General features: G+C 46.7%; 1 protein-coding gene across 1 annotated transcript in view; it reads right to left on the bottom strand.

Annotated features, from left to right (window-relative positions):
* Positions 1–11,998, bottom strand: part of atp6v1ba (ATPase, H+ transporting, lysosomal, V1 subunit B, member a) — a 50,839-nt gene extending 38,841 nt beyond the window's left edge. The window contains exon 1 of the mRNA XM_076286314.1: positions 11,804–11,998. Coding sequence (XP_076142429.1) covers positions 11,804–11,912 — 109 coding nt within the window. The 5' untranslated portion in view covers positions 11,913–11,998. The remainder of the gene's footprint in view (positions 1–11,803) is intronic.
* Positions 11,999–12,500: the final 502 nt, after the last annotated feature.

The following is a 12,500-nucleotide window of genomic DNA, read 5'->3' as shown; positions in this document are numbered from 1 at the left end:
ACCACTGGGGCTTTGACATGGAAAATAGATGGCTTCAGAAATAACTAACATTAGACATTAAGAGTGTGAGTGTGTGTGTGTGTGTGTGTGTGTGCATCAAAGTAGTGCTTCTCTGCAATCTTGCGGCTTTTTGTGCATGTGTGTACACAGGTTCAGGAACTTCCTGGTTGGCATAAAACCCAGAATTCGTCCCTTTTCTGAGTGGAAAGTGGAGGAGAGGAGAGGAGAGGAGAGGAGAGGAGAGGCTGCGACAGTAGTGTGTCCTGCAGGTCTTCCACCAGAGCCCTGGTCCTGAGCGTGCGTGCGTGCGTGTGTGTGTGTGTGTGTGTGTGTGAGCGGTCAGTCTCTGGGCTGATACCAAAGGCCAGTGGAAACGACAGCAGACTGCAGCTCACACAGCACACTAGAGAGCCACAGGGGGCCCACTATGCTACTAATTAACAGCGGCCAACAAAATAACCCACCGCCGCACAAACGCCTGTTCCCACACACACACACACACACACACACTTGCTTACACATAGACACACCTGCGCTTTAGCACCCATTAGCCAGGGGGGAAAAAACAGTGAAAAGAGAGAGAGAAACTAAATAAAGGGCAGAGTGGGAGACAGACAGGGACTTGAGACAGAGAGAGCCAAGACAGAATAGGGTTGCAAGGCTGGTCTTATACACTCCTTTCATCACCAACACCACCAATCACAAGACAGAATAGGGTTGCAAGGCTAGTCTTATACACTCCTTTCATCACCAACACCACCAATCACAAGACAGAATAGGGTTGCAAGGCCTGAAAAATATACACACACACTTCTATTCTAGTCTTGCACTGATGCCTCAACAAGGTTTGGGTACAAGGCAGAATTAAATGAAAGTAAACAAAGCTGACTGGGTGACTGGTCATCTTTTTCCTCGTTTACAGGGTGCTATGTGAAGTCGGTTTAGTTTAAAACATCCAAAAATGCAACAGAATGTGAAGATTTGTTAACATCCATAATGTCATAATAGCCTTTGGTCTGTGCTGCCCAGATATCCGCTGAGACTAGCATTCAAACCGACTAGCGTTCAAACCGAGAAGCGTTCAAACCGACTAGCTTCGGCACGGCTCTCTTGTAACACGTGTGACAGACACAGACAGTGCTGAATGAGTGAGTCTACTTAAAGGCGCTCTAAGTCGATGTTGGGTAACGTCACTTCCATTGACATTCAAACAAAACAGAGAGCTAGCTTGCTACTCCCTCTGTCTGAGTCTACTGAGTGCTGAACGCGTGAGTCTACTGAACGTGTGAGTCTACTGAGTGCTGAACGCGTGAGTCTACTGAACGTGTGAGTCTACTGAGTGCTGAACGCGTGAGTCTACTGAACGTGTGAGTCTACTGAGTGCTGAACGCGTGAGTCTACTGAACGCGTGAGTCTACCGAACGCGTGAGTCTACCCAACGCGTGAGTGTACCGAGTGCTGAACGCGTGAGTCTACTGAACGCGTGAGTCTACCGAATGCGTGAGTGTACCGAGTGCTGAACGCGTGAGTCTACCGAACGCGTGAGTGTACCGAGTGCTGAACGCGCGACTCTGCCGAGCGCTGAGCGCGCGACTCTGCCGAGCGCTGAGCGCGCGACTCTGCCGAGCGCTGAGCGCGCGACTCTGCCGAGCGCTGAGCGCGCGACTCTGCCGAACGCTGAGCGCGCGACTCTGCCGAACGCTGAGCGCGCGACTCTGCCAAACGCGCGACTCTGCCGAACGCTGAGCGCGCGACTCTGCCGAACGCTGAGCGCGCGACTCTGCCGAACGCTGAGCGCGCGACTCTGCCGAACGCTGAGCGCGCGACTCTGCCGAACGCTGAGCGCGCGACTCTGCCGAACGCTGAGCGCGCGACTCTGCCGAACGCTGAGCGCGCGACTCTGCCGAACGCTGAGCGCGCGACTCTGCCGAACGCTGAGCGCGCGACTCTGCCGAACGCTGAGCGCGCGACTCTGCCGAACGCTGAGCGCGCGACTCTGCCGAACGCTGAGCGCGCGACTCTGCCGAACGCTGAGCGCGCGACTCTACTGAGCGCTGAACGCGTGACTCTACTGAGCGCGTGACTCTACTGAGCGCTGAACGCGTGACTCTACTGAGCGCGTGACTCTACTGAGCGCGTGTGACTACTGAACGCGTGTGACTACTGAACGCGTGTGACTACTGAACGCGTGACTCTACTGAGTACTGAACGCGTGACTGTACTAAGTGCTGAACGCGTGACTGTACTAAGTTCTGAACGCGTGAGTCTACTGAGCGCTGAACACGTGAGTATACTCAGTGCTGAACGCGTGAGCTTACTGAACGAGTGAGTTTCCTGAACACGTGAGTATACTCAGTGCTGAACGCGTGAGCTTACTGAACGAGTGAGTTTCCTGAACGAGTGAGTTTATTGCACTCAGTGCTGAACGAGAGTGATTGAGAATGATTGAGAGAGAGAGAGTGATTGTGAGAGAGAGAGAGATTGTGAGAGAGAGAGTGATTGTGAGAGAGAGAGAGAGAGATTGTGAGAGAGAGAGTGATTGTGAGAGAGAGAGAGAGAGAGAGAGAGAGAGAGAGAGTGTGAGAGAGTGTGAGAGAGAGAGAGAGAGAGAGTGATTGTGAGAGAGAGAGAGAGAGAGAGAGAGAGAGAGAGAGTGTGAGAGAGTGTGAGAGAGAGAGAGAGAGAGAGAGTGAGAGAGAGAGAGAGAGAGAGAGAGAGAGACTCTGCACACTGCAGGTCTGTCTGAGGTGAAGAGACAATGGAACAGGTGAGACAATGGAACAGGTGAGACAATGGAACTGGCCTGCCATCGGCAAGGAGCATCTACTGTAGGCTGTACGGAACTGAACTGAACTGCTGGCCACGAGTGCACATCCTCCTGCCGAGGGACTTCTCACCAGGCTTCAAATGGAACACTTTGCTGCCATCTCGGAGGTTAGTTTATTAACTGCGACTTCACAGAACAGTGTGAAAACCTGGCCCCAAGGATTGAGCTTACAGCAAACACAATCTTCTTCATTGTGTGCCGAGAGACTGAGATTCTCAAACGCACGCCGGGGGAGTAAAAAGGGATGCAGGAAGGGTTGGGAGAAAAAGAAAAAGCCAATCAGAAGGCCTCCTGGCCGCTCTCGTCGTCCGTGAGTAGCGGCTAAGCGCTGGTCGTCACACTGGTGTGGTAAATAAGGCATTAGGTTCTCATAATTACCCTTATTAGGCTCCAAGAAAACCACCAGCACATCCAACAATGTGGCCTCGGCGCAGGCTACATCTCTTTACCGATGCAGAAAAATACACGCTTTGTTCAAATTCCTTCCTTTTTTTCACAAGACATTATGGTCTTTTTCCATTCCTTGCACGCACACACATGCAACCCACACGCACGCAGACGCACACACACACACACACACACACCACTATCTCCCAGTGCTCTTCTACCCCTCAGACAAATTGCAGAATGTGCTTTGCTTGGACGTGTTTATAAATGGACTTAATAGCCACACTTACCCTACAAATTGCCCATATGCTTCCAAAGAGATACATATGGCTATTTACTAAGCTCTGATAGTAATTATGATGCCAGAAAATTGCAGTGGTATAATTGTACATCAACCTTTGAGAAAAAAAAAGGCAAACAAAACAGCGCACACACAAAAGCACTAATGGAAAATATTTAAGATGTGAAATCTTAAAAACATTGCTCAGTACATTTGGGACTACTTTCTTCCACATTAGGCAAATTAGTACAGACATAGACATAGGCGCCAGCTTCTCTGTTACCTCACAGAAAAGACTAATAGAATAAAACAAGAAAATATTCAGAATATTTTCACAAAAAAGCTGTACAGAAATGTTCATGTATTGGTATAAACACACACACACACACACGTGCGGTGTAAGCATGTGAAAAATAAGTATATTAATCTCTTAACACTGATGATCATCACTTCAATTAGCTTACATATAGCATATCCCCAAAATGATACGCACTTCGATACATCAGTCACATGCATCTCCCAATTTTACACCATCCTAGAGAAGAAGCCCTCCACCCCATCAAACACACAGAATCTCCTACCAGCAGCCTGAAAGGGGGGGCTCTACCAAATTCCCCCCCAGCTTTTTCTCCTTTCTTTTAACTGCCTATACATTCACTTATTCACCATCACTCTCCCTTGTTCTTGCTCTCTAACACACACACACACACACACACACACACACACACACACACACACACACACACACACACACACACACACACACACACACACACACACACACACACACACACACACACACACACACACACAGAGTGTGAAGTAGCGGCGTTTCCCGTCGGACCTCAAAGGTTAGAGGGCGGCGGCCAGGGGGTCGGCGCGGTCGGGTCGCGGGCCGGAGAGCGGCCTGCCACGACGCTTTGTCTGCGGAGATGTTAATTGGTGGTAATCCGGCAGCAGAGTCTGTTTGGGTAGCCTGACCTCGGAACCCTGAGGGACACCTCGGTGTGACATACCAAAGGGGCCTATTCATATACTGTTGAAAAGGAAGGGATATGAGAGAGAGAGAGAGTGTGAGAGAGTGAGAGAGTGTGTGTGTGTCTCTCAGATACACCCATGACAACACCCATGACAAAAACACACACTAATGCGGTGATCAACACAGCCATGACAAAAACACACACTTAACGCGGTGATCAACACAGCCATGACAAAAACACACACTTAACGCGGTGATCAACACACCCATGACAAAAACACACACTAATGCGGTGATCAACACACCCATGACAAAAACACAGACTGAATAAATCAAAGAGATAAATAAGACAACCAACACCACAGCAGAGAAAATGTCCTGGTGGCTTTATCTATAAGGGCAATGGTGGGCAATGGTGGCATTATCTATAAGGGCAATGGTGGGCAATGGTGGCGTTATCTATAAGGGCAATGGTGGGCCCTGGTGACATTATCTATAAGGGCAATGGTGGGCAATGGTGGCATTATCTATAAGGGCAATGGTGGCATTATCTATAAGGGCAATGGTGGGCCCTGGTGACATTATCTATAAGGGCAATGGTGGGCAATGGTGGGCCCTGGTGGCATTATCTATAAGGGCAATGGTGGTCAATGATGGCATTATCTATAAGTGCAATGGTGGCGTTATCTATAAGGGCAATGGTGGGCCCTGGTGGCATTATCTATAAGGGCAATGGTGGGCCCTGGTCGCATTATCTATAAGGGCAATGGTGGGCAATGGTGGCATTATCTATAAGGGCAATGGTGGCATTATCTATAAGGGCAATGGTGGGCCCTGGTGGCATTATCTATAAGGGCAATGGTGGTCAATGATGGCATTATCTATAAGTGCAATGGTGGCGTTATCTATAAGGGCAATGGTGGGCCCTGGTGGCATTATCTATAAGGGCAATGGTGGGCCCTGGTGGCATTATCTATAAGGGCAATGGTGGGCAATGGTGGCATTATCTATAAGGGCAATGGTGGCATTATCTATAAGGGCAATGGTGGGCACTGGTGACATTATCTATAAGGGCAATGGTGGGCAATGGTGGGCCCTGGTGGCATTATCTATAAGGGCAATGGTGGGCAATGGTGGCATTATCTATAAGGGCAATGGTGGCGTTATCTATAAGGGCAATGGTGGGCCCTGGTGACATTATCTATAAGGGCAATGGTGGGCAATGGTGGCATTATCTATAAGGGCAATGGTGGCATTATCTATAAGGGCAATGGTGGGCCCTGGTGGCATTATCTATAAGGGCAATGGTGGGCCCTGGTGGCATTATCTATAAGGGCAATGGTGGGCAATGGTGGCATTATCTATAAGGGCAATGGTGGCATTATCTATAAGGGCAATGGTGGGCCCTGGTGACATTATCTATAAGGGCAATGGTGGGCAATGGTGGGCCCTGGTGGCATTATCTATAAGGGCAATGGTGGTCAATGATGGCATTATCTATAAGTGCAATGGTGGCATTATCTATAAGGGCAGTGGTGGGCAATGGTGGCATTATCTATAAGGGCAATGGTGGGCTCTTCACCAAATGGATGAAGTCAGGCTAATTCAGCAGCAAGAAATGAGGACCCCCCCCCCCCCCCATGTAAACATGATGTGGAGGGGATCGCATAGTATTGTGCACTGTTAAGGTCAGTAGGAATAGAGACCATTAAACGCCACACACACACACCACACAGCCTTTCACAGTGTGTCATTTGCCATTTCTGGTGCCCTTGTGAAGAAGCACGTTGGACCCAATGCTGCCCCTGTGCAGCCTGTTCTCATACAAAACACCACACAGAAGGACACACAGCTCCTCTCTTCACCTCCAGAGAGAGATGGACACACACACACACACACACACACACACACACACACCTCATCTCTTCACCTCCAGAGAAAGATGGACACACACACACACACACAGCTCCTCTCTTCACCTCCAGAGAAAGATGGACACACACACAGCTCATCTCTTCACCTCCAGAGAAAGATGGACACACACACACACACACACACACACACACACACACACACAATCTCTTCACCACCAGAGAAAGATGGACACACACACAGCTAGCAGCTGTAAACTCCATGGAACCCAGACCGGGATAGCAGGCGTACAGTAAAGGCCTCATTTAGATCTAAATAATCAACATCAGCAAAACACTCAGTCAAGACACCATTATGGCTTCTGAAATCTCTAAATATTGAACTGGTTGCCAAAAACATGAAAATAAATCGATTCAAAAGGCCATCTATAGGTTGCCTGTGTATGTATTGATGGCATAACGTCTATGTCAATAGCAATCTGTATCTCTAGCAAAGTTAAAAAAGGAGTGCATATTGGTAACTGTGATTGGCTGGTTCATATGCCAGCTGTGATTGGCTGCTTCGTATTGCCAGCTGTGATTGGCTGGTTCATATGTCAGCTTTGATGGGCTGGTTCATATGTCAGCTGTGATTGGCTGGTTTGTGTTCTTTCCCTCTTGGATGCAGAGGCAAACTGGCAACACGAGGGCCAAATACTGCAGCCAACAACCAAATAAGGACATTTCCTCTTCGCAAACACCGTAGACACAAGAATGCCACTGAATGAGTAGACCGTCAAAACCATCCAAATCACTTATAGAATATAAAAATATAAATATAGACAACTTAGGAAGACCTCTGCTGAAAACGTTCAAAAACCTGAAAGCAAATTCAGATGTTCACATTTGTATTTTGTGAATTAGACTGTAATTAAAATGCATTTGGATTACCACTGGCTGTAGCTGATGAGGGTGGCGAGAGTTCCTCGCAGTCAGATATATTCATTAGCGCTATATTCATTAGCTATTTCTTCATTGACTAAATTAATGAATTTCCATACAGGAAGTTGGTATCCTGTGGCAGTATTGCTTTCTACACATGCGTGTGTTAAAACACAGGCTCAGATCCACCCTTGAGAGGTGTGATAATGAAGGAAGTCTGATTAACACACAGACATTAACAGCCTCCTGCAAAAACACTGGACTCCTCCTTCATCTGCACAATTATTCTACTGTTGTTGCCCCCCCCCCCCCTTTTTTTAAGTCAATGAGATATAATTGGCCTGCAATTTATTCCTCTTTTAAAACCATGCAAATGAATCTGTGTGAAAATCATAAATGGCTAAGCCAGGAAAAAGATGGGAGGCAGAAATCCAGGGAGGCAAAAATCCATAAAACCACTGGAGCGGAGAGAGAGAGAGAGAGAGAGGACAGACAGACAGACAGACAGACAGAGAGAGAGAGAACACTGCAGACAGACAGAGGCCTTTTATTCCCATTAAATGGAGGGAGGCCAATTACAGCAGGAATAGGTCTTCATTCAGAGACACAAGGACAGCAGGAATCCTCCTCTCCCCCACACACACACACACACAGCATTTATGAATCCTAACTTGACAGTGAAAAAAAATGTCCAGCAAGGCATTTTACATCTGTTCCCAAACACACATCATATCCAAATATAGGCTGAGTCCTAGACACACACACACACACACACACACACACACACACACACACACACACACACACACACACACACACACAGAGTTTAACCCCATCACCTTTTGGTAAAGTGGGAGAATAGCAAACCCAATGTAGCCGAGATGAAGTGAAAAGGCCTGGTCGGTCTACTGGGAGCATACTGCACTGTTGTGTGCTGCTCTGGGACCTGCAAGAGGGCCGCTGGCTCTTCCGCAAAAACACACACACACACACACACTGGACGCACAGTGGCGCAGGTTGAAGGACACACACAGTGGCGCAGGTTGAAGAACACACAGTGGCGCATGGTGGAGGGGAGCCCATAACGTCTCCTGGCCTCCCTTCTTCCAGACAGCTAGATAATCACTAACAAGCGCGCGTGCACACACGCACACACACACAAAGATGTGTGAGAAATAAGCTGGAATTTTTCTCTAAAAAAGGCATTTCTTTCGCATTGTGACATCTGAAGGATTTGTTTGCGTCCATGTCATCACAGTTAATTGTTTCCTCGCAGAAAATAACACAGTGCCGCTGAATGCCTTTTCATCCCGTTCAAACGTCTATTTCAAACTAAAACAATGAAGAGGCATCTACTGACTTAATTGCCTTTGTTGCCTCTGACATGATTAAGAGACAAAAGGCCTGGGGATGTGATAGAAAGGGCTGCATTGTGTTACGTTTGCCGTACATTTCCATAGCTCGTCGTATTAGCGCTTCTTATGTGTGTCCAAAAACATTCTCTCTGCTGTCGCTTGCATATTCATCGAGTGGCAGATCTTTATTGTAGTGATATAATGCCATGTCTTTGTGAGAGCTCATGCTTTTATTTTTTAAAAATCGTTTTGCCTCAAATTAATAATGACAGGACAAAGGGCCTCTTCATAAACGCCATCTGCTCCATTTAACTCAGTTTTTATACGCTTGGAAATTGATTATCATTTGATTATCATCATTTCTCAAGTTTTTTTTCTCTCTCTCTCTTTCTGGAGGCCAAAGAAATTCTAATTATGTTCTTGTCTAACGGGACTGACTCTGCACTCTCAGAAAAACTCGACGAGATGAGACTAGAGTTTTTATTGAGACGGACGAGCGGTTAAATTCGGCGGGATGTGCACTCACATCACCCACAGCCCCACAGCTCAGCGTCCACCTCATACGCACACCCTCACGGGGACAATCACGGTCATCTCAGCGTCCACCTCATACGCACACCCTCACGGGGACAATCAGTCATCTTCACCCACAACGGGACGAACAGACGCAGCGATCGGATGCATTCTGAGCACTGTTTGATACCGTGGCATTTCTTGTTTTTAATGTGGGTCCTTCAATAAACACACCATAAGGTACCTTGAAAAAGAATGATGATCTCTTATCGTTTCTTGAATCACATTTCATGAGGAACCATTTACCTGTTTCACTTGACTTGACTTCAAGCAGCCTCCTGCGCATGCTCTATCCAACTCATACAGTTGAACTGAGAATGACCTAATCATTATTTGTTAACATTGTTACAGCATTGCACTGTAGTTGTGTTTGGTGTTATACAGCATTGCACTGTAGTTGTGTTAAAAATAAAATAAAATAAAACATCTTCATTTTTCTATAAAAATTACTAAAATACACAGAGAATGAATTCAAAATACACAACCTGAAAGGAACTCTAGCATGTCGTAGTCGGTGCCCTGTGTGTGTGTGTGTGTGTGTGTGTGTGAGCAGAGCTGAATGCTGTGTGGAATGGAGCTCTCCCCCTCCCAGCCCACTCAGATGCTTAAGGACATAGAGACCTCCAGCATGCCTTCATTACCAACAGGCATTTAGCACACTACCAGTACCTAGGAATACAGTGTTGCGCGCGCGCGCGCACACACACACACACACACACACACACACACACACACACACACACACACACACACACACACACACACACACACACACACACACACACACACACACACACACACACACACACACACACACACACACACACACACACACACACACACACACACACACACACACACACACACCTCCCCCTCTCCTTCAGTCGTCATAGACGTTCTATTCCTCCATTAAGTCATTTCTTTCATTTGCTGGAAGGCTTTTAGCCCACTACTTCCCTATTCAGCATGGCACAGAAAAATGCGACTGGCTGTCCTCTTCAATGGGAATGTTAGAAGAGCAAATTAATGACCGGGTCCTGGGTGTGCGTGGAGAACATCGACAGGCTGAGAGCGAGAGAGAAATCTTATCCATGTGCAATATCTCTACATTGCTTGGACACATGCTGTGGGGTTTTTTAACTCGTGCTTGAGATGTAGTAAACTCAAAACGTATTAGCGGAAATCACTTCCACAATCGACACTTTCAGCAAGAGTGATCTCTGGGAAGAGTAGTGATGGAGAAACACACACACACACACACACACACACAGTTTACATTTTGTTACACTTCATCTTTGTATGCCCAGAGCCCTTTTGAGTCTTCAGGTTTGGCAGCTGACAGTACTCCGGTTATGAAACGGTACAGTAGCCTCCCAAAAATGTAAGACTCACAGGGATTAAGCAGTTCTGGTCAGCAGGAGTGTGGATGGTAGGCATGTGAACACCGCTGATGCGATGTAGCTACAAACGCACCAGTGTATCTCTGTGCAGCCCCTGCATTGTGTTATGTATGGAATATGGATGCAATGCGTGTTTATGAATCCAGTGGAATAGCTGATGCAAGGCACAAACATGGCACGCCACTGAGAATGCCGTAAAATGCCTAATGGAAGTGATCCAGCTCAGTGCATGAATCTGACAGCTTCGCCAGCTCAGCATCAGCTGCTCTTCACGTGACGCAGTCACATGAGGAGAGGATGATCCTCCATCTGCCTGTCCTTGCGAGCTAACTAGGTTACGCATCAAATACCTCCACACTAACTTCCTCAAAAGTGGATAAATAACAATACCGCACAATAAAGAAACACTTACGTTAATATATTATCTTACATGGTCATAATTTGCCCTTATAGTTGCACACCATCAACGTTTCCACTCCATCGCTGCTTTCACAGGCTAGCTTGCAATACTGTAACGTTACCGTGCCAAGAAGCTAACACTGGGATTAATCTATAGGTATCTATGCCATTGTCAACCAAGAGATACAGTCCTTCTATGACTTAATATAGCATGGCATCTGTAGAGCAACAGAGAGCAGGTCGTTCTGTCTGACGAGGTAAAATGGCTTATAAATCATCAGCTTATAAATCATCAGCTTGTCCGCAATTAAAAATATAAAACATGCATCAGCTGACTAGCGGGCTAGCTATGGAACCTGAAGCTAAGCTAAACCTGAATAACCTTGTCAGCTGATGACATACTCATGGCTGTCTGAGATTAGCCTTACTGGACAGTCACACCACCATAATAATTCGATGAATGAGAGGGGAATCAATTGGTTGAACTACTTTGATCGAATATTAGCGATTGTTGTCGTTTGCACCTCCAAAGCTAGCATCAGTTGTCAGGTACAGCAGCTGGCTAACCCTATGCTAGGTTTACGAACCTACAGATTCGCAGGGTAGCCTACATTCGTAAGACAACGGTATTATCACTTTTTAACGCACCGGGATGTCAGTTACATCTACACAGAGGGGCTGTTAAAATTAGACAAAAACGTTAGAATCATTAATTTATCAGGCTAACTCTTTCGGTGGTCTTTACTTCTACGATGGCATTACTTTCTGTCATACAGTACACGCTAATGCTATTTGACTAGTTGGTACATACTCAGCCTCGGTTGAGAGATGTAGTTTCTGGTCACTGCTTGAGCGTGTTGTCTTGCACCAGCCTCGGGGCCGTTGAGATCCACAGGTCGATTTTGCATCATTGTTGCCATTGTAAAATTAATAGAGTAAACCACTCAGTCGAGGTAACTGCTGTGCAAAAAGGAATGAACGTAACACTCACAAGTCATATGACACGAAAAACGGAAGTTTATGAAGTGACGAGACGCACACGTTTACGTGCGCGCTCCAAGTCAGAGGATGTAGCTAGCGCGCGCCTACTGGATGCAAGGAACCCAAAGGGCACGGGGAAGTTTTTTTGTGCGGAGATTCGGGAAACTGCTTCTGTCCTTATGCCTGAGCATTTGTTGATATATTAAGTACTATGCCTAGGCTTCAGCCTAGTGTAGCCAGATGATCAAGGGTGACCGCAGGCTTCCGCGGAAAATAGGATTTTAGTTTGAGGCAACAAGTATCCTAGGATGACAATTTTCTTAAAGGCTACAATGAAAACCAATAGTTTATTTTACTGTCTATAGAGAAAACGAGCGGCTCTGAAAGCCGCTGGATCCTGAAAGAGAATGATCAGCTTAAGAGCCCAAGGTCATTTTATCATACATGACGAAAGAACAAATTATATATAGCCTATATATAGGCCTATAACCTATATATACATATCGGTACATGCACACACACACACA

Source organism: Alosa pseudoharengus, unplaced genomic scaffold (assembly GCF_046254945.1).
Source record: "Alosa pseudoharengus isolate Yale_2024_CS ecotype anadromous, Long Island Sound unplaced genomic scaffold, YU_APseudo_1.1 YU_APseudo_1.1_scf_15, whole genome shotgun sequence".
Lineage (NCBI taxonomy): Eukaryota > Metazoa > Chordata > Actinopteri > Clupeiformes > Clupeidae > Alosa > Alosa pseudoharengus.
This window is presented reverse-complemented; position numbering and strand designations above follow the sequence as displayed.